At 35.5% G+C, this 24,217-nt stretch overlaps 1 protein-coding gene across 4 annotated transcripts in view; it reads right to left on the reverse strand.

Moving 5' to 3' along the window:
• LOC145664449 (DNA topoisomerase 2-binding protein 1-A-like) overlaps positions 1-24,217 on the reverse strand; it is a 1,008,895-nt gene that overhangs the window by 328,290 nt on the left and 656,388 nt on the right. For all 4 annotated transcript variants that reach the window (XM_081731135.1, XM_081731136.1, XM_081731137.1 and 1 more), the window contains one exon: positions 22,105-22,274. In XM_081731135.1, the coding sequence (XP_081587261.1) occupies positions 22,105-22,274 (170 nt within the window). The remainder of the gene's footprint in view (positions 1-22,104; positions 22,275-24,217) is intronic.

The following is a 24,217-nucleotide window of genomic DNA, read 5'->3' on the forward strand; positions in this document are numbered from 1 at the left end:
GATGCTCCATCTAAATCCTCTTATGCTTCATCTAAATCTTATTGCGAGTAAATTGCTGGAACGCACAAATCATTCCACGATTGCTCGCTTTGTAAACGATGGTCTTAAAGTGTTGTGGCCGGGAGGAGTTCAGGAAGAAAAAGTCCTTGCTATCTATACAGACAGTGCAGCGTACATGTTAAAAGCGGCTAGAGCACTTAAACATTTTTTTTTTCCGTGGAAGAAACTAGTTGATTTGCTTCGCAAAAGATGTCTCTCACCTCTTCAGCAACACGCTGAAGAGCATGGGCCATACAGGTGAAATGAATTAAGTGAGGGTAAAAAACTGTGTTAAGGTGCCACAACGCGTTCAAGTTTACATAGATCAACTGCCAAACGTGCCACTTCCTCCGGAGCCTGTGCTAACGCGATGGGGCACTTGGATACAGGCAGTACATTTCTACAATGAGCATTTTCAAAAAATTAAGCCTGTTGTTCATTTATTTCCATCGGAGTCTGCTGTGTCAGTTGGCATTACTCAGAAACTGTTTAATGACTCAAAAGTAGCGTGTGATATCACATACATAGACAGCAATTTTGGCTGGCTACCTACAAGCATTAAAAAGCTAGAGACTGTTGGGCGGCCTCATCCGAAATCCATGGAAATCATAGAGGATGCAAACAGACTGCTGCAAGGTGTGTGTGATGTAGGGGAAAAAGTTCGAAAGAAACTAAATGCAGGGCTGAAAAGAAACCAGGGTTACGACAGCCTATTGGCAGTGTGTGAGATTCTCAGTGGTGAAACAAGAACCCCCCTAAAGATATTTCCCCCAACTACATCCCCCTGTTGTAATACGCTCCTGTTACCTCATGTGATGTGGAGAGATCATTCTCTGCACACGAGAATATCTTATCCGATCGCCGACAAAATTTTACTTCTGATCATTTGGAAATGTACCTTGTAACTATGGGCGGAGTTATGGGGGCATTGCCCTTCCAACTTTTTGACAAAAAATAAAAAAGCCACTTATACGATCCTTCAATTCTCATTTGTGTTTACCGTGCCCCCCCCCCAACAGACAAAAGGCCTGTCCCCCAGCAAACAATTCATAACTCCGCCCATGATTGTAACCCATTGGGCAACAACACACAGTTGAACTGCAGGCACATCTTTTGTAAGTACTTTATTTCAAATTAAAAATGTTTATTAGTGGAAATTCTTCAATCTTAGTTCAGCTGGTAAAAGATATAGGACTGGTTTTCCTTGCATGAAATAAATATATATAAAACAATACATTTCGCCTTAAGTTGCTTTTAGTTTTCAAATTTGTATATTGCGTTTAATTCATTTCAAGATTGGGCCGTGGTGACGGATGCATATTTAGTGTAAAAGGTTCTAAATTTGAAACGGAATCACACCACACCACATGAGATTTCTGCGGTACAAATGTCGTATGCATTGCTTTTCTCGGGGCTTTCCTTTTTTTCTCTAGCTGATTCACATCTTCCTTCATTCGCGTCTGATTTTTATTATCCTGCAATCAGTCACGCCAGTGACGTATGGCTGTCTCAGCTGTTCAAGCATTTCACTTTATTGGGGAACTTGCATTAAGCAGGATAAAGTGTAGTAGATTTTCCTTTTAATTTTCATAATTCGTTTAAATATTGCATACTCATACGCGTGTTAATATTAAGTTTTCATAAATATGTAACATATGTAATATTACATATTCTTATATAATATTACATATTTCTTACATTTTTAAACGGTTTTTGTTACATATTTAGGGGATTGATATTACATAAAAATCCGGACTCTACTAACATCATAACAATGTTTCAACTTTCAATAGATGACAATGGTTACGAATATTAATAAATGAATATTTTTATGCAAAATTGGAAATATAATACTGTTCCCTAACATACGAGAGCTCTACATTTTTATGTGGTAACACTAATTACAGTTCTGAACAACAGATGGCAGTGAAACAAAACCCACTTGAATTAAAGTTTTCGTACAACATACTACATCAGAATCAGGGTGGAAAAAAATCATTTTTTATTACTTTTATGATTTAAATCGATTTTTTGATTTAAATCAAATCTTTCTCCTTGTATAATACAAGTCGCGAACTGAAGAAAAAGCATTACGAATTAGTATTAAATGCCAATTATGCCATTTAAGTGAAAGTAAAGAGGTTGAATTTTGAATTAATCCCCAATCGTTAACCTATATCAATCCCAAACAATGTTTCTTAACAATTTTATTTTATTTTATTTTTTATTTATTTATTCATTTATTTATTTTTTTTTGTGTGTGTGTGTATGTAAATTATAGACTTTCAGTCAATCATCATCCCTATTTATCCTAGGATCATGGTTCATACCTCATTCTCTTCAGAATAGAACAGCCTTTAAAACGGTAACATTCACATTTTCCCTATCATGTCCCTGAAGCGGAAAATTTTGAGGTCAGTATTTTTTCAGATTTTTTTTTTCCAAATTTTGATCCCCTCTGGACTCTCCTGTGTTAACGCACAGATCTCAAAATCAACTGGGAAATACTAGGGGTGTGCTAAATGTGTGTACAAAATTTCAAACTTCTATCTTGAATAGTAAGGGCGGGAAAAATATTTAACAATGAGCTAAGAACATCCCCACAATACCCTAGATGACCTGGATATAATATGAAAATTTCCTCGGACATCTCTATTTATCCTAGAATCATTAGTACATTATTCTCTTCAGAATACAACAGAGTTTCAAACAGCACCATTCAAATGTCTCCATCGTGTAGGCTACCTGGGGCTGGAAAATCACGACAAAAGGGATTTTCTGTTAAGAAATATCCCCTTTTTTACTTTTTGCCCCTCTATACCGCCTCTGTTTGAAGGAAAAGCTTTGAAACAAATCTGAAAAATGCTAAGGGGTGCAGTGAATGAGTGTCCAAAATTTCAAACTTCTAGATGGAAAAGTAAGCCCGCGAAAAATAATATCCCCAAATATCCCAGATTCCCATATAAAACAGGATCTCAGGTAACAGTTTCCTGAGACATCCCTATTTATCCTAAGATCATGGTTCATACATCATTCTCTTCAGAATAGAACAACCTTTCAGATGGTACCATTCACATGTCTCGATCTTAGGCGGGAAAATCGCGAAGAAAGCTACTTTTTGTTAAAAATATCTTTTTTTTTTTTTTACATTTTTGTCCCTCTGGACCCCCCTGTTTTCACGCAGAGATCTGAAATCACCTGAAAAATACTAAACGAGTGTGCAGAATTTCAGTCTTCTGAATGCAAAATGTAGGACAGCCAGAAAATAATAAAAATAGGCAAAACAAAAAATATCTTTTTTAATTTTATGACATCATCACATCCTACGTCTCGACGCAGAGAGGCATGAAAGCATATGTAACGTGCGCTATAATGCCTTCAGTCCTGAAAAAATGAAGTAAAAAGCTTTATTGGTACCTTTTTCAATCGAATAATGAAGATTTTATCCTGTCACCTAAAAATAGGTGATATAATTTAAAAGGTTAAGCGTTAAGGAAAAAGTACAGCAACGCTTATCAAAGTGACACTTTTTTTCCACAAAAGTTACTGATATTTGGCAGGGGCATATTTTTAAGGAAATTGTAACTAGCTTGCGGCAAGAAATACATAAATTTTGCCTGAAGTTATAAAATCTAAAAACGGAGAGGGGTATAGGATAGGACACTTCTAAATACGTCCTATTATCTGGGAACAAATATATAGACGCGCACACAAAAGAATCTTCGTCTTAAATGTCGATGTTGATTTCCCCGTTGGAATAGTTGACGATTTACAATATAAACTCTGTTACGAAGAGAAGAAAACAGAATTGGCCTGTTACCCGTTTAAAACGGGATTTTCCTTAATCATCCTGTGCAAGACACTTGTTTTCTTACTATGTTGTACATACTGTACATTTGAGTCTCATCGTATTATGATTATCATCTTCCATAATCGAAATAATAGAACAGAAACGGGACTTTACTTATTTTCACTTTAAATTATTTCGGAATTTGATTTAAATCAACGATTTTTATTTAAAAAAATCAAGTGATTTAAATCGTGATTTAAATCAATACACCCTGAGCAGAATGTCGATTGCAATAGGGTTGTCGAAATCGTAAATAATTACTTCTAGAGACCAGAAGGTATAACGTCGTTGGCTTCCCGCGCTTGGACCTAATTGTCACTGGGGGTATGGTAAAAGGATAGCCAATCACCACCCTTCAGATTTGCCTAACTTACTCATCACAAGGTCATTCAGTTTCTATTTTCGCGCAATGTCAACCCAACTCAGCACTGTGCGCGAGGAAACACCTTTCCCTTATATTTCACCATGATTCTATCGTGTACATGTATCATGTCCATCGTCTTCCTTACCCTATGCCTACAGAGCACAACTCAACAAGTTAATAAAGTAAATAAAATTAACATCACGAGGGACAAAGGACAATGCGAACACTGGTGGAATCAGAAAGTATTGAGAAAAGAGAAAACATAACTCATTCATTAAAATTTCACATGGCTTTGTCTGTATATGAAGTTATTACATTATAATAATAATTATTATTACTATTATTGTTGTCAAACTATAAGCAGTCAAATCTGAAATGTAGTTTTTTTTTTTTTTTTTGCTTTTTTTTTTAAAAAAAAAAAATACTGTATATAAGATGGAAAGGAAAAGAGAAAAGTCACGAGTAACCAAGCTGGCAACTCCGCATAAACGTCACTACAACTTTTCGCGGGAAGCCAACGACGTTATACCTTCCGCACCATAATGCACATAAACATTTTGCTTGTTTCACCTACACTCAACAGAGACGTTGCCACTGTTATGCCCATTCTCTGTGGAAATTTCAGCGGCTATTTATTACATAAAAAAGAAAAACACGAAGCTTATGCTACGGCTGTTATTGTTCATAGACTAGGAAAAAACTTGGAAAATGTACATTATAATAAACAAATTTAAAAGAGAAACTAGAAACTGAGAGAGACAAATTAATAGAATATTAAAGCATATAATAAAAATGAACAAATGGAGAATCTTGTGCAATGTAAACTATTTAAAACTGATTTTATTGTACTTGTAAAACCTATTATGATATGTCAATCGAGAAACAAATATTCGAAGCCATAATGATGAGGGAGTTTGAAACCTGGTCGTATGAAAGGTAAAAGGGTGGAAATTAATTTGAAAATCGAAATTGGTAAATGAACCAGATTTTGATCATTAGCTGTAGTGGGTGTATTATACTTATAGTGAAGGCAGTAGTTTGGGTATCGTGTTGCCTGAGAGACGGCTATGAGCAAAACTGGCATCTTAATTAATTCTGTACCAATCCCTTTGACTTCGAATTTATGAGAGAAATAGGGATTTTTTAATCCCTCCCCCCATAAGTTCCGATCAAACACAATTAGTGTTGACTTACGGACAATTTGAGTCTGAGTAATCCAATATTCAAATAGATATCATTATTTCAGGTGTAACTACCCTATTTTCTACAGTAACTTAAATTCAATGTTTACTATCGTTTCCACGGAAATGGATCCTGGATTGGATCACCACTTTTGTAACTCTCTTCACGCCATTAAAAAAAAAAAAAAAAAAAAAAAAAAAAAAAAAAAAAAAAAATTCTAGCTTGAAGACTCCAATTTTTGTAAAAGCTTATTTTGCACACAAAAAAATCAGTATAACCCAGAACGCACAACTAATCCATGCACGAAAAGAAAGAATCAGATTCTTTCTAGAGTAGTATACCAGCCATAAGATCCGTCAAAATTATTCACTTTGTCATTATATTTATCTATCTATACTGATATATTTATATGTATGTAAGTATGCATTAACACCACAAAATGTTTTATTCAAAATATAAAATTAATTTGAATAATTGCTTTTATTGCTTTCAGATAATATTATTGTCACAAGCCATGCCCTGCATCATTTCAAATATTCAAGACAAAGAAGAATTGTAATAACTTCATCAGAGATAAAATTACAACAGTATTGAAAGCTTAGGTTCATACATGTCTATGCTCTTAATATTTCTGTCGGTGCTTAAATTTTAAATGTATTATTCGACTGGATTCATTACAAATCAATAAATTTAGATAATTTAAATTAATTGGTTTTCATTATTTAATTAGATCGTTCACATTGGAGCTTTTGTTCATTATAGTAGTATAGGTAGCCATTTACGGAATCTTACTGAGACTGACTACACACATTATATATATATAAACCACGAAATTGATATGGGCTGATCCAATCTAACAACTCCCTAATTGTTATAATATGCGTCCCAAAATAGTGAATAAATACAACAGAAAACTAACCACTAGTCACTTGTGCATTGAGTATATTGGAGGCACATATTGCTACAATCTGCCATCTTTATATATTAGTTTCAAAGCAGTAGCACATACTAAGCATCTCCGGCTATTACACCTAGCCATAAAAGAGAATACCCTTACCCTATAACTACTTCTTGATGATGGTTTATGAGCTATATGCATATGACATGCAACTACAAATGAAAAACAAAAAAATCTAAATGACTAATTATGGAAATCACAAGGGAACGCATTTCTAGGAACTACCTATCAAAACCTACAGTTGAGAGCCAAAATGCTTATATTCTTGATCAGCACCATCAATTAATCTAACCAGAATAATGAGTCAGTCTTATTATACGAAGGGCAGCAAACTGAAGCTGAATTCCCATTAAACGAATACATAAGGCTATACTTTTTTTTTAGATGTTTATATAATAAGAACTATTTCCCAATGTGATGGTAATAAAATTTATATTGATCCTGGCTAATAAGAACACTGACAATGGAAAATTTGTTTGCAGTTGACATTACATTAAATGCCAAATATTATGAGCTGTAACAGCGGATTTCATTCTCCAGAAAGGAATAGCGAAGTGGAGACATGTATAGGAGATGGATAAGATGCGTGATGCAACACTAATTTAGTGACATATATCTATAACTTGAGACATTTGCGAATGTAACTAAGTTGAAATTGTCATCACAGTTCCTACATATGCACTATATTATCACGGTAGCATTATGATTGTCGCTCCGTCGCCATCTTAGGTTAACAACTTCAATTTTTGGTAATTAAAAATAGCATATTAGGTTACCTGAACTGCAGGTACTTTTACCCATAGACCTAGAACTCTTGACACGAGTGAGATTCCGACTCTGCTTCCCTCTCTTTCAGGGTGGGATTCTACCTATGTCCTGATTTCCATGTCTATTAAATTATGGTCCATTTCAAAATGGCGTCCATGGAACCAGTAAATCGGTGGTATATCCGAAACAAGTCAGATGAAATTTTGAAGGGAAACCTCCTTAAACATTAAATACAACACAGGTTCAGCCGAGATTGTTAATTGAGTTCCAGGTTTAGTTTCGAATTGCAATAATTTTCGTCTTTTTTTTTTTTTTTTTTTTTAATTTCCAGGTTCCACCACCGACTGCTTGTTGATTTTGTCCTCTTCTTCTTCTATATCTAACATAACTTCTCGCACACGATAACTGTATATGGTGATTATTTTGAAACACCTACAAATTATTCATTATTACAATCTATTATATAAAAGAGAACGCACAAATCCTTTGTTAGCTCATCACGCTAATACGGCTGAACCAATTTCTTTCATTTTTGGGGGGTTATTAGGATTTGGACCCTAGATGGTTTTTATCATATCACTTTAATTTTTAATTACCAGTGTCTTGAGATAATTGACCATTCAAGTGTCCATAACGTACAAATCCTTTGTTAGTTCATCATAGGTATAAAAATAAACGTATTTATATGCAACCCGCATGACCGTGTCACTCGGCGGGTTAACATAAATGACAGGCGATATAATGTTAACATTTACTGGAATCTACTATGGTTTTTATCATATCACTTGAAAGCGAAAAAGTAAAAATTATCTAAGTAACAAAGTTTATTGCGTTCCGGGGTGACCGCAGCGAAGCGGGGCGGGTTAACATAAATGACAGGCGATATAATGTTAACATTTAGTGCAATCTTCTATGGTTTTTATCATATCACTTGAAAGCGAAAAAGTAAAAATTATCTAAGTAACAAAGTTTATTGCGTTCCGGGGTGACCGCAGCGAAGCGGGGTGAACGCTGCTAGTCATAAATATATATCAATATTATTATTAAATTTGGGACAATTACTTCTCTGCTAAAGATTTGAACTTCCTAAAGACGTTCAAAATAATTTCCTCTCACTCGCTTATTTGGGTCAGATAACATCAAACTAACTTTCTTTTAAAACAAAAGAGTAACGTATTACTTGTTAATAAATTTTGATAGTTCAATAACGGCTATCGTCAATTCCAAGCATCACCAATACGACCACAAATTCTTGTACGCATTGAAATATTATAAAACTTCACTGGGTACGTAAATAAATCTACAAATTAACTATTTAATCTTATGTCGGTCTTAATTGCTAATTTATGTTATTTTGGTGTTCAAATTTAATATAACTTGCCGAGGTCAATATTATCGCGGTAATCTTATACTGAAGTTTACGAAAGTGACATCACGCAGATTGGCTTGTTCACTTTCACAAGAACAATAATAGCAAGTCAACAGCGCCAACGGCTTAGGTCAAGAATGACAACACAAAAGCAAATATAGTTAATCAAATGAAAATTAATGGAAAATCAACCTAACAACAAATATCACTGTTATAAACATATTAGCGGTATCAACACTGCACTAATCAACTATACGGATGCTACAGAGCAATAGAACAGACAACAACAACAAAAAATGAATGTATCGTTACCGGTAAACCGGTACGTTATACAGGAGTATTTTTGACGTTTGCTTACTTGAGCGCTATTATTATGCCAATTCTACAAGGATCGTTCAAGATTGACGGGATTTTCGTACATAATTAATCGATGAATAGCCGGGTCATGATGAAATTTGCGGGTGACGTAATGTATTCCTTCTCGAATAACTAGCGCCCGGCATGACGAATTTGGCGCGTGTGTAGCAGTTGCAGCAAACATGGTGGCAAGCAGTGTGTCTGTGGCTGTGGAGCAGCGGTGTGTAATCAAATTTCTTGTGAAGGAGAAAGTTAAACCAGCTGAGATTTTCAGAAGATTGCAAGCACAGTATGGTGAACAAACTAAGTCATTGACAAAAGTGTACGAATGGCAAGTATCTTCTGGGACATGAAGAGTGTTATCCATGTGGAGTTTCTGGACAAAGGGAGCACAATTAATGTTCAGTATTACTCCACATTGTTGAGTGGTGCTGTACGAATGTTCATTCGCAAGAAAAGACCTGGAATATTGTCTGGAAATCTCATTCTTCTCCACGACAATGACCACCCTCACACGGCCAATGTGACAACAACAACACTGGCGGAAATGCGCTGCGAAGTTCTGACCCATCCTCCTGCAGTCCAGATTTAGCCCCCAGTGATTATCATTTGTTTGCAACCCTTAAAGACGACCTGGGAGGGAAGAAATTCACGACAGATGAAGCACTGCGGATCGATGTCCTCCAGTGGCTACGACAACAACCAAGTTCTTTCTACGCCAAAGGAATCAGGGAGTTGCTACAACGATGGCAACGGTGCCTCGACGCGCACGGAGAATACTTTGAAAATCTGACATAGTTCGGTGCTTCTTGTGCTATCTGTTTCCTCTGAAGAAATAAAAGTCCCGGTTAACCTCGAACGACCCTTGTATATTTCCTATATCATTGTCTTACTTTTAATGAGGCTGAATTATTCTATTGAAAGGCCGTTATAATTGGTCCAGATAGCGTTATTTTCTGCAAAAGGTCTATTAAGAAAAATTGTTTACAAAGTTCTTGGTGCCAGAAAATAGAATCAATTAGTAAAATGATAAATAAGTTTTAGATCGAGCTGAACACAGTGATCGAGCTTTTAATTACTTGTTGATGAAGATAGAATTGACTTTGGAATTTTGATTGTAAAGTTGCAGAATACACTGATAAAATGTCAGACTAGTAGTAAAATTCAGGGATTAATGAGTAACTACGAACTATAGGATATTACATGGCATTTTCAGGAGTGTATTCAATTGAGCTTGTCAAACTGCTTGGATCTCTTGTGATGGATAGGACTTCACGAAATTTTCGAATCATTTTAGATTTTTCGATCTGGAATATTAGATTCAGACTGGGTATCAGATTTTTAATATTTAAGGAGAATATTTTTGAATTAAACTGACTTTAAATTTTGCAACAGATGTCATTTGACTTTCGGCATTTGATTAAGTATACTGAGGTTACTTTTTCTTGAATCCTTGATGATTATTTCGAAAACCGATTGGCTTAGCTGTTGATGTTTTATTTATTTATTGTAATCTGAATATACACTTATGTAAAGCATTAAGTACATATTTAGCTCTTGATTAATTAATTAAATTTTATCGTTGTCGTTTGTTTAACTGAATATATGTTTACCTAACGCGTAAGTATATATTCAGAGTACAGTTGTTTGTAATAAAATTTGTTAATAGTTGAACCTTGGGATTTTATTTACTTGTTGTATTATATAAGTTGTACTTTGCCTTAAAATTGAATATTGGATTATACAGTTTTTCAGTTAAAGCTTGAACCGAGTTTTTCTGGACATCCATCGTCCCGTCTGTTGTGGAGTTTCCTCTTAGGTTGAGTATAGGGTGACCAGTCAATATATTTAATTGGCTTTTTGTTGTTGTTGTTTGACTGCTTGTGCTGTGTTCTTCTTGACTCCTGACGGATGGGGACCTACAACCGATGCATCTCAGCTCCAACTTGTATCCATGCTATTCCGTTCGAGGATATTCCCAGTGAGAATCCACATGCTTGTCACATGGATTACTGAGCTTTTGGATTTCCCAAACGGAGCTTTTAATCACATCGGTTCGGACGGTCAATTCTATCTGCAAAGCCTGTAAGCAAGAGTAGGACATACACCCCTATTACAACTTCAAAGCCTATTATTTTGTAATGTGCAATGACAAACACTGGTGACCATTACACGGAGCATTATCTATAATGGCCGGGTAATCCATATTAGCTAAGCAACTTGAATTTATTCGGAAGGAAAAGGTTTAGCCTCAGCAACATCTCTGACATTTACGAAGCGACCTAAAAAACTCTGTAAGCCTCTTCATTTAGTACATAAATTAGTCGTTCCTCCTTGTGAAACAGCTCTACAAATGTCTCAAATGGTGAACACAAGTATTTGGCGTTTGATGTATTTGTGCAGACGGTAAGATTGGGAACTAGTTCCGTTGCTTCCAAATGACGTCAAATATATCACAGTGCTGTCAAAGGTAATGCTTTTCTGTGAAATTCCTTGTAAATACATGAACAGGGTTCTCATTTATTTGATAAACATGAACTCCCTGACTTTTCCAGGATCTTCCAGGTCACGATTTGCAAATTTTTAGGTCTGCGTATAATGTAAAAAGCAATTATATTTTTCCTGACCAGGTGGTTATTCATCTACTATGCATGTACATATATACAGTATATGTGTAGGCAGAGTTTTGCAAGGTGAACTAATTTATTTTATAAAATATCCCCTACTAAATACCAAGATAAAGTAAAAAGAGAAATGGTGTTTGAGAAGTAAAAATGCGTACTTAAATTCCATGACTTTTCCAAGTCTTTTTTCAGCTCTTCATGAAATTCCTTGACTTATCTAGCATTTCGAGGCCGGTGGGTACCCTGGTAAGTTTTCGCAAAAGCAAACGGGATAAATGAACCTAGTCAAATTTCTGTGAAAGTAGTCCTGTACATACTACTACATACATTAAAGCATCCAGATGGATGCTAAAATAATTGTCCTACACGAGGAAAAAAAAAGACATTAACAATAAAACGTCTACAGTGTCATTTTTTCTTTTCAGAATTTATATATATCTATATTTATCTATATATATCCAACATTTACACACAAGACAAAAAACGAGAAATAGACTATGTTTACTAACTTTTAGTTCCCTTATATTTTTGCAACCCTGTAAAGAAATACGGAAACCTACTCATGCTTTTCCTCTTAACATTTCCCTTATCTAGCAACATGACATAAACACAACAGCAGCAACTCCACAAAACAAATGCAGTATCTCATAAAATGCATAGCAGGAAAAATTCAACTGATTAAGAGTTTACAAAGAGTGGAAACTTCTACACACTGCCGTATCAACGTACACTGACAGTTTTCCCCTAACTTTCAGAATCTTTTGAGAAGTTCTAGTATAATATATATATATATATATATATATATATATATATATATATGTATGTATATTTTAATTACTGGTCACTGAGTTGTAACCCTTTCTGCAGCTGAGACCAAAGTCAATCACCATGTCTCAATAAAAATGTAGTGTAAACTCCATGAATATATTACTTGTAAACTCATGTCTAAAATGATTGTCGCATATCTATAACTGTCTTCTTGTAAGAATATAATTTGATAATGATTTTGCAGGGTACTTTTTATACTGATACTATAAGTATAATCGGGAAATGTACATTTGTGGTAAATTTCATAGGAAAAAAAAATTATACATATGAAAATCGGAATGAGTAAAACAAAATGTTGCTAAATGAACAAGAAAGGTTTATTTTCGTTTTATTGTTCTTATTAACTGCTCTTTTGACATGAAATTTACACATACATGTCTTTCTCGATTATACACATACTAACATTATAAGAAATACCGGGCGAATTCGTTATCAAATTATATTCCTACAAAAATATATTTATAGACATGCGACAATGAATTTTTGACATGAGTGTGCATATTTATTTCCGGTTGAAAAGTAGGATTTATTTTTAAAAGTATATCTCTCCTCTGTTATCTTTGACACCTCAGCCCCTTAGTTTGGAAAAAAAAAGGTAAAAAAAAGGTAAAAAAATCTACAAGTAGAACCGCATCTAATGTGTTCCGTACAACTGTGTATTGTTTTCATGCTGATTGTAATATCCTGAGTATTCAATATTTGATACGCGCACAAGAACATTTTGTATAGATCTAACTGATTTTCAATCATTGATCAAGTCACCCGAATCCAAATATAATTTGGTGCATTTTGTTTTAATAAGAAAAGGTGTGCCTCCATTATTTTTCTTTGAATGTTATCGACTGATTTTTCTCAAACTTTTACTGTTTTTTCATGTCATATTGACCAATACTTTTAAATATTCAGATAGTCTTCATATTATTTATCTGATGTCCTCGTTTATTGTTGTGTTAATATTTCTCTGTGTTACAGATATGAAATAGTAATTAGACACTTGATTTATTCCCAAATTATTATTACAAATAACTACATATAATATGTGGAAATGTTGTTTAATCATTGAATACGGACAAGCTTTGGCAAAATTCTCGCTTTGACATGGATATTATTGAAAGAAATGAACTCATTTCTTAGCATTTACCAAACTGTTTCTACATTATTCACATATTCTTTTGAATTAATACAGGAAGGCAGCAATTATGTACACATTGTCCCTTAAGAAATACAATTTGTCTTCCCTCGAAATTCATGTAAATCTACGCCACCCAATGATATTACACCTTATTTGTATAGTATGTCGTCCAGTTGTATAAATGTTCAGTGTTGTCCTTTGTGTTAGAGAAGAAACACCTCATCTAGTTCTTTTCCATGTGGTAAGGTGCCAAGAACCGACGACACGTTGCCACGTTGGATAGCAATAGATATGCGTTGAATTAGGAAAGATGTTGAACGAATATCTCCAGTAACGATAGAAATGCGTTTGCCTACTTCTCTAATAAAATCAAGGCTTGCAGATCCCCAAGCACCATTAGTCTCGATGGCAATTGGAGCAAAAATAAATTTATCAAGGAGGTTGTTATATTTCCTTTGCTTTTCTACTTCTCTATGACTAGCAACAGCTCCAGCATTCATAACAGCTAAAGGGAGACTTTAATGGGCAAATGTATCTGAACACATAAAGTCCCATACTAGTGCTTTGCCTTTCAACCAAGGAACTAATGTCATGCCATCAGGTCGTTTACCATCTGAACAACAACATCCTGAAGTTCACGTATGGAAGGAATTCCATCTGTGGTAAGGGCTCGTAAAATGATATCATTCACAGAGGAGTGTCTAGCGTGTCTACCCATGCTCTTCATGCATGAAAGGCCATGCAGGCCACGTCGGTTAACTTGATCCCCACAAGCTGGGCAGCGATGTGGCTCACAAATATCTGAACCTAATCTTAAGGCGACACATTCGAAATGCCTCATTAGTCATATGAAGACCTAATGGTGGGGAGGGTATTGCATTCAACCATGCTCCAGCATGTAGGGATGAGGCAGCACGAATCCTGGCTTTATCCTCTGGAGCAATAACTGACTGTAAGAGAAGTTCATAAAAATGCGCTGCAATTGGTGTGTACCAAGATGCCTGAGAACCTCTTTTGTTCATTTTTGGAAGATCTGTATCTGTTAAATTTTTCCATTTGGTAGAGCCTTCTTGAACTGTGCCATCTGGGTCTAGGTGGTAACCTTGCGGAAGAAGAGCCTCGACTAAACGAAGAGATCCGTGCTAGGACGCTAAAAAGTAAGGAATCGCCATATCCACGGATCGCCGATTACCAAGACCCCCTAATCTCACAGGTAAGGATGCTTGAATCCAAGATTCGTCGCTTAAGGAACAGTTTAAAATTGACTCCAGACCCATTTTAAGGATATGATCCTATTTCTCCAGTAGTGGAGTCTCATTCTAAGATGGAAAGGATCGTAAGAAGTAATTTAAACGAGGGATCGACAAAGAGGCACGTAGAAGAAAGAAAGCTGCATGGACAGAAATCGAGGCGAGTCGAGACAAAAAACATTCTAACTTCGATATTTTGCTTAACAGGACATTGGTAAAAGCTTCCTTTGTGAGAGTGGCGCCTAGAAGACAAGCATCTTGGTTAGTTAGGAGACGTATTCCTGGGGCAGTTTCGTCAAATTTTTTAAATAATAGGTCGATCTTGGCTTCGTCTGACCCAAGAAAACCAACTTCACACTTAGAAAAATTCAAATATAGACCAAGTGCAGATGCCTTCTCATTTATTTGTGCTAGAGTTGAAAGAACTACTTCAGGTTCATCAACGATAGTTCCATCATCCAAATACCAAATGTTTAATTCAGTGTTGATTGATTTCACTAAGGAATGAATGGTTATAGCAAAAAGTGCTGGGCCCAGGGGATCGCATTGTTGTACTCCTCTCTGGGATGAAATAGTGTCTTGACCTAAGAATAGTTCACTGGGTTGAGCGTAACATTGGTATACATATGGATAGATTGAAGGAAATTCATTCAACACTGTAGTGAGCATGGTGTCCCGGCGAGGCTTGTTAAATGCGTTGCGAAAATCCAGCTTTAAGATAGCCTTAGGAGCATTGTCAATGGAGGAAAAATAAACCCGGGTTGCATGTACAGCTGCTTCGGCTCCGTTGGGAGTACAAACACCAAGTTGATGGGGAGACAAAAAGTTCTTAAAATGGTCCCGTGTTCTGAAGCATATAATTTTTGCTGATATTCTGCGCCACACATTACCAACGGCAGTAGGTCTAATTCCACCAGATTTCTTTTTTAGAGTAGTAAGTTTGGCTCCGAAAAACAATGGCCGAACATGCAAGGGAACTTTTCCTGAAATAATTAAATTGAACAGATCGCATAATGATTTTATGAGCTTTTCCTTCGATTCAAGTACTTGACAGGATAGGAGATCTTTGAGAATCGAAGGGCGAAGACCATCGAGACCTCCCGCGCTACCAGATGCAAAGGAATTAATAGCTACCTTAACTTCATTAATCGAAACTCCTTGACCGTTGTTTGGGTCATCTGGAAGATTCGTTAAAGTAAATTCACTAGGGTGGGCTGGATGCTTCTACAATAGCGTCTCAAACACAGAAAGGTCGGAGGTTGCAACAGTATCATCTGACATTAGTAGACGGACTGCTCCACGGATGTCATCATCTGCAAATTTGTTTTCTACAATCTTAAGATTGGAAACATTCTGTTTTGGAAGAGATTTCCTGATCTTTGTTGGATGCCAAGTTAAGACGTTAATACCTACATCACACCGAAGACGAACTCTTGGTTTTACCCACGAGGTAAGGTTTTTTTTTTTTTTTTTTTACATTTTCAGATTTTTTGGGAGCAGTTAGTGCAACTAATGGAAATAGAAACAAGTTGATCCAATCTCTTTCGTCATGTGTAATAGTTACTTGAAGTAACACATCGGCAAGTGCATCAGCAACTGCAGCTCGAGCACCTCGAGGGACACGTCTTAAAATATGTGTTGAGGATCTTAACGATATTAATATTTTGCCCAAGTTAGAAAACGTCAAATCCTGTGTGCCTTTATTGCGGTTAGAGATGTTAGTTCTTTTAGTTTTAAAATCTGGATAGCTATTGTTATAGATATGACAACAATCTTCGTCCCCATTTATAACCTGATGCTTTTTACCTATATGTATAGCTAATCCTCTGGAATTCACATAATGTTTTCCACAGTGAGGACATGGTAACACATTCTTAGAGTTAGTAGATAAACTGCCATTACAAGGCCTGCTAATGTTGGCAACTGAATCAATCTTAGGGCTATTAGATTCACCTGATTCGGTTGATTCAACCGATGGAACACTTGAAGATTCCATTAGTTCATTTTGCATTTTTTATATTCAATTAAGATGTGTATTAAAAAGAAAGTTGATTTTAAATTTTAAATAACAATGAACGATGACATATTTGCCATTGTTGATATCAACCGAAATATCGAAATCGATTATCAGTTATTGTTAAAATTTTAAAATTACTGCAATCAAGATTATTGATAGTCTCTCGATTGCGGAATTCAAAGTGCCGTCACCTACATCTTAGAACAAGGTCAAAAAGTCACTCACAAAATAAAGAGAGAAATGTAACACAATTAGATCCTTTCACTTCAGTCAATATTAAGAACGATCAACGTTTTTGTTTGGAACTCCTCAACCACTGATCCAATTTTGAAACTGTTTTCAGCAAATTTGTCAGTAGATCATCGTGAACAATTCCTGTCAATCTAATATCACTAATGGAGAAAGCTCCGTTCATTTCAGAAAGATTTTAGAGAGACCTTTTATAAGGCACACTATAACTCAACAATCCCAACAAAATATATTTTATGTGGAAACGACTAAAAATAATTGACTATTTAGTACTTAATACAAAATAATTCTTGCGTTTAGTTCAGAACACTGCAACGGTCCTATTGTTTGTCTTGTCTTGTCTTCTTCACCATTTAAAGGTGTTTCATTCCTTTTGCACCCTTGAGAATAGTAAGCGAGCGAATTAAATAATATCAAACCTCTTTGCAATCTGATTCATATATATGTGAATCTCTCCATGTATGAATGCTAGGCATATATATATATATATATGCCTAGCATCGTAAGAACAAAGTATAGAAAGTTCGTAGTATTGTTTTGAAGTTCACTTCTAGATAGATTCTTCTTTATTCGACAGAAAAAAGCGGTATGTTTTGTTCACTTTTTCCCTTCACGTTTCACTACCTTATATATGCAACCACTTATTCCCTCTTTTGTCCTCCAGGAGGGACTCAAAAGCACCAGGCGTCTGAATGGTGTCGTAAATTATTGTAGCCCAAAACAAACTCGATCAATATGGACTTGCTTAGGAATCAGAATGTTTGTTTTTCTGAGACCTAGACCAATCCCAAGAGTGTTATTTGTTATGAAAACTGATAAGGAAACAAAGGAACTAATTGTGCAGGAATGTAACTTTTCTTCTAGCATAAACAGAATTATCTGGGTTGCTTTCCTTCATGGTTGTTTGTTCCCCGAAAATGTCTTTAAGCAAACCGGGTACAAGCTCGGAGTTTTCTAAAAAAAGAAGTGCTTCGAAGTCAAGCTCGGAGAATTATTTTTTGTGTTTACAATTTTTTAAAGAAATACTCGTCACCAGAAGAAAGAGAGAAACTTAACTTCAAAAAGTTTCAAAGCCTAACAGCACAAGCTTGCGGGATAAATCGAGCCACAGTGTCATGAATCTGCGTCGAGGCAAGAAAGCTGCTTCTATTATGAAAATTTTTAAGGAAACATGCAATGTTTTGTAAATGGAACTGCCTGTAAAAGCCTGTCAGATTTTGACAGGCATTATACAGGCGCCTGTTTCGGCGAAAACACATGTAAAGAAAATATTACAGGTACATTGTCTTCAGGTAATATGCATGTCGCAAAAGTATTAATCTTCTGTTGGAAATTTTACACGGAAACACGCGTTGTACAGAACCTATACATTAAAATGAGAACACGCAATGTACACGTAGTCACTCACATGTAAGTAAATGGAAGGAATATGTGCATGTAAAATACCTTGAATGAATTGTTGATAACATTCGCAATACAGTAAGAATGAAAAGTACAAGGAAACTGCCTGTTTATTAACATGTAATATGCATGTGTGACATTCGCATTACATGTAAATACCATGTATTAGCGTATAGCATGTAAAACGCAAGATGTACAATATGTTATTTTACATTTATCATTTTCATGTACATGCGAAGTGTGTAACTCCCCTATGTGCAATGTACAGGCAATGTACAGGTGAACGGAAACATGCAATGATTGTGATTGCCAATAAATGGATTAAACAGATACGTGTGGTGAACAAGGTGAATTGGAGCTAAACATTCACGTTATAGGCATAGGAGACATGCAATATTCAAGCACAAGTCTCCAATTCGACATTCGCTATGCAAGGTCCTGACACATGTATAATACATGGGTTAACAACTGAATATATTGCCTATATTATCTCTGTGTACATGCGAAGTGTGAATCCACCTATAAGCAATGTACAGGCAATGTGCAGGTAAACGGAAAATGCAATGATCATGATTGCCAATAAATGGGTTAATCAGGTGCATCCAATGAACAAGGTTGATTGGAGTGAATCATTAATGTTACAGGTGTAGGAAACATGTAATATTCAGGCACCAAGTCTCCAGTTTGTCATGCACATATGCAAGATCCTGACACACGTATAGTACATTGGAATAGAATTTGACACATTGCCTTAACATGCAAAGTGTGAACTCACCTACATGCAGTGTACAGGCAATGTACAGATGAATGGGAAATGCAATGATCATGACTGCCAATAAATGGATAAACAGATACGTGTAGAGAGTAAATAGCTTAAACAGGTAAATGCGATGGAAAGGTTGATTAGAGTGAAACATTCAAGTTACAGGCGTAGGGAACATGCATTATCCAGACATCAAGTCTAAACTTTGACATGCACATACGCAAGGTGCTGACACATATATACAGACGCGTGGGCAGACCCTTGGATTAGATGGATCAAATAGTAGTAGTACTTCGTAAAATATGCAGCCTACATTCTAATAATCGGATTTGAATTTTCCACATTTTATTTCTATATTTTTATTTGAAGTACAGTATCACACATGATTCACTTTTCGTCACTGGTAAGTACTCGATGGGAATTGGGTACATCAGGTACGTTCGCAGGAATTTATTTCCGGAGGCGTCCAAAGCTTTTCTGGGAGGGGGGGGGGGGTCCAAACACAATTTCAGGTTAAATCATATTAAAAATTGTAAAATTGCCCCAAATATTAGACTAAATTTACAAAAAAAAAAAAAAAAAAAAAATCCGCATTTAGAAGTAATTCACCTGTAACACGCAGGTCTCATGTAGCCTATATTACATGTACATGGAATCTATACAATACATACCCAATTCATGAACAGACAAACTGCATGTTACATGTGGCTCCCATGTACATACATGTTACCTACACGTCTCTTCTGCCGTACATATACATGGAACGTACGTGTCTTATGCGTGTCCAATACCTGTGACACGCAAATTTTATGTACACTTAATGCGATATACTTTACATGTATGTACTTTACATGTATAACACGCCCACTAATTCGCTAACACCTGTATTTCACATATATTTAACATGTCAATTACATTTTTATCAAATGAAAAGCAGCTGTCAGCAGATCCTCATGAGGTAACGTATATGTCAACTACATGGAATGTGCCGGTTACGTACATGTCTTTCCACTCTCTATATGTTGTTTACACGCATTTTTCACGTTGCAAGGTTGCAATCCTATCAACATGAAAACTACCTGTTTCCGTGGAATGAACATGCTATGATCTCGAAAAAAAATCGATACCTTTCTCGTGCGTTTAAAAGTGTTCCATTTTCAGGCGCCTGTAAAACACCTCCATTTCCTGTCTGAGTTCCCAGTAATATTCCAGTTTTTCTGTCTCCTAGAAAACACAAAGGACCTCCTAAAATGTTCACAAACCTTAATGACTTTGACAAGGACGTAGTACGCAGGACTGTATTTGATTTTTATGACCAAGGCGAATTTCCGACTTTGCAAAAAATCACAAATGCTTTGAAAAGCAAAGTTTCCTTTACAGGTTCCAAGTCATCCACTTACAGAATACTGCGGGCTTTAGGTTTCCGTATAAGAAAACATCCGATGGACGTAAGTTTTTAATGGAGAGAAGTGATATTGTGACGGCAAGACTAAAGTTTCTTCGGAAAATACATGAAATTCGGACTTCTGGCGACACAAGACCAATATTTTACTTGGACGAGACTTGGGTAAATCAGAATCATTCGTATAAGTCAGTTTGGCAAGATTCCACAAAAAACGGTGTATTAAAGGTGCCTCCGGGAAAAGGAAGCAGACTTATTGTCTGTCATGTGAGATCTACAAAAACTGGATTTATACCTGAAAGTAAGTGGACATTTCGGTCTAAATCAACTTCCGACTATTACGAAGAAATGAGAAGTGCTACATTAAATGATTGGCTTTTGGACAGATTCCAAATTATTTAGAGGAGGGTAGCATTATAATAATGGATAATGCCTCATATCATTCGGTCGTGACAAATAAAATTCCAAATTCATCAACCAGAAAAGATACCATTGTTAAATGGTTACACCAAAAAGGTGTTGAATTTTCGGCAACAGAAACTAAGGTTGAGCTATTGTAGCGCGTAATGCCGTTCAAAAACCAATTTAAAAAGTACGAACTATACCAACTGGTAAACGAAAATGGACACGAGATAGTACGGTTACCACCCTATCACTATCAATACAGCTCGATCGAGCTTATATGGGCTCAAGTAAATAGAGGAATTGCAACACGAAATAAGACATTCAAGTTGACAGACGTTGAAAGACTAATAAACTGGCAATCTTGTGTGCAACATACGGACAAATTACAAGAAAATGACTTCATGAAAGAAATAGGACGTGACGAAATTTTGGAACCCATAATAGTAAATTTACGAGACTCAGATTCAGACAATGACGAAATATTAACTGACATAAACGATAGTGAAAGAAGTGTGGAAGACAAGCCTTTAGCAGCTCCACTGGAATAAGTTAACAGGTTAGTTGCTATATATACTTCTAGGATGCACAGTCAAAATTCTAGATTTTGCTGGAATAATATATTTTACATAGTGAATAATGTTGCAAATTTACGTGTCATAATCTCAGTTGGACGAAGAGCGAGAAGGGAAAAGGGAGTCCGCAATCCGGCAACACCGCGCGAAATATCGCGCAGCATTGGCTACTGCCCGTGATGCTTTACATCTGAAATACACAGTAGCAATATAACTTTCGTTAACATCTGTTAGCACGTCTCACAATTATGCCTTTTGGGCTAAGGGAGATGATGATTAAGGCAACTGATTGATGATGGAAAAACTAATGGAATGAGAATCTGAGAGAAAACAGGAGTATATAAAAAAAAAAAAAACATGAACACAATGTTATTCACTACAATCTTACTTGGAAGTGGATCGAACCAGGGACCCCACGCACACAGAATCATTGCTCCCCCTCCATATATTATTTCAGCATCCTTGAACGTGACGAATAAGAGTCTAGACACCTTAAAACAATTTTTTAAAATAATTTCAAAGCAGTATTTAATGAATGTTTGAGAACTAGATTTGATTTAAATTTTCACATTACCTTGCTCCTAGTGCTTCAGCTAAACTTGCGATAAAAACTCTTTCTTTGCCATTATAATTACTTGTACCGATGACACAGTTTGTAAGTGGTTTTGTGCTTAGATTATTATGTCCAATTGGTTTATGATAATATTCAAGCGGCAACAATTTCCTTTGATCACAGCAATCCGCCTGTTAAAAGAAAAGTATGATATTAAAACAACTGTCACTTCCAAAAAATTACTATATTAGATACTACCATATATTACTATTTATTATTATTATTATTATTAGTATTATTATTATCACTGTAAAAACAACAAAATTTATTAAAAAATCGAATTGACTATTGAGCGTATGGAATATATAATAATAGTAAACAACTCACCTGAATAATGTTCTGTTCATGTGTATTTTTAGTTTATATTATTCTGTTCATGTGTTTTTTAGTCTATATTTCAAGTGCTTTCCGTGGGCACTCTTTTTCACGGCTTAGGCTCAAGACTTTCTTCTACGCACTTGTAATAACAGTGATGTGTATATCAATATACAATTTTCTTTCAACTTAGTACAATTTGGTTAGTGCGCTGATAAGTGCAAACTTTTTTCTTTCTTTTTGTTTTCATCTTATCCTGTTATTTTGTACACTGCATGCAGTAAGTCCTCCAATCGATGGATGTTTAAATCATTGTATGTACAATGTTACCAATTAAACGGTGTTGCCAAATTATGCTCAATCGTGTTTAATATATCGTATAATACAGATAAATGGATAAAAGATCATCACGTACAAAAAAGCCAGATATATATATATGGAGGATATTGACTGCAAATTCCAATTGGTATTTAAAATAACCGAGGAATCAAGAATATGAATTACGAGTCTAAAACTCATTACGAGATAGCTTTTACGGATATTGTGATACAGGGCTTTATATGCATGCAGATGAACACGAACACTTACAGAAAAATAAAAGTAGATCATAGCATTAAAGACAACCAGAGTAATAGAGGGAGTTCATTCTGAGTTTCAAGTCTATTTATCAATGTATAGCACATTTCATTATTCTGAGATGCAGACAGTTAAGTACATAAATTAACAGATAGGTTACAACGCTAACGATTCCGAATCCGAAGTCCATTTGTTTGTATTTATTTTTGTTTTCCAGTAGCAAACAGCTCAAAAGGACAAATCAAATGGAAGAAAAAAATCCGCATATTACCTTTAAAGGTTAAAGGGGCTTTTAGAAAAGTGTTCACTAATATTTTAGAGTCAAACCTTCACTTCGGTTCTTAATTTTAATTGCTATCGCATTACTATGAACTATCGTATATGTATGTAGTGTTCTTAAACGAGAAAGTAGAAACTTTGCAAAATATGTCTTTCTTTTACCTTGTCTCATGAATTGATTATGAAATATTAATTCAGCCATGAGACATAGCGTATAACAAATATTAATAACAATACTTTCGGTAGACGAGTAGTGATAGAATTCCTATGTGACAGTAGAGGAATTGTAATACGGAATTTTATTATAGTTTGTGTTTTATGTTTCAAATCCGCATAAGACACTATAAAATTCAGTGACTTCAGGCCTTCAGTGACAACTATAAAATTAATGAATTTGTGTATTACAATAAAGCTTATTTAAACTCCGTTTTAAGTAATTACACATATTTCATACGAGTCATTCACAAGAGACAAATATATCGTTTTCTTTTCCATTAATGATTTTATTTGAAAAGAGTGCCCAGGTCTACAAACTAGTTACAAACAGTTAATGAGAGATTAAAAGTATAGATCCCCTTTCTTGTCCAGTACAAATACCCTGGAAATTGCAACGCTGTTGAAGCCAATTAAGTTCTCCCGTTACGTGCTTAAGAGGAAGTAACGTGAATTTCACAAAAGATGCTCTCGGAGATTGACAGTGGGGCAGAACTTTCAATTTTGAATATCGTGGAAAGGAGAACAAATATTCCGTACTTAACACCTAAACGGAGTGTTTTGTTCAATAATCAGCATAGCGCCCCATGAAAGCAGTACCGCACAAATCGCATTGCGAAAAATGGCAACTTAAGTGAATGTAACCTCTTTCCAAGTATAAATTACCTTCAGTCACGAATTCCTGTTTCGC

Source organism: Thermobia domestica, chromosome 11 (genome assembly GCF_964235325.1).
Source record: "Thermobia domestica chromosome 11, izTheDome1.hap1.1, whole genome shotgun sequence".
Lineage (NCBI taxonomy): Eukaryota > Metazoa > Arthropoda > Insecta > Zygentoma > Lepismatidae > Thermobia > Thermobia domestica.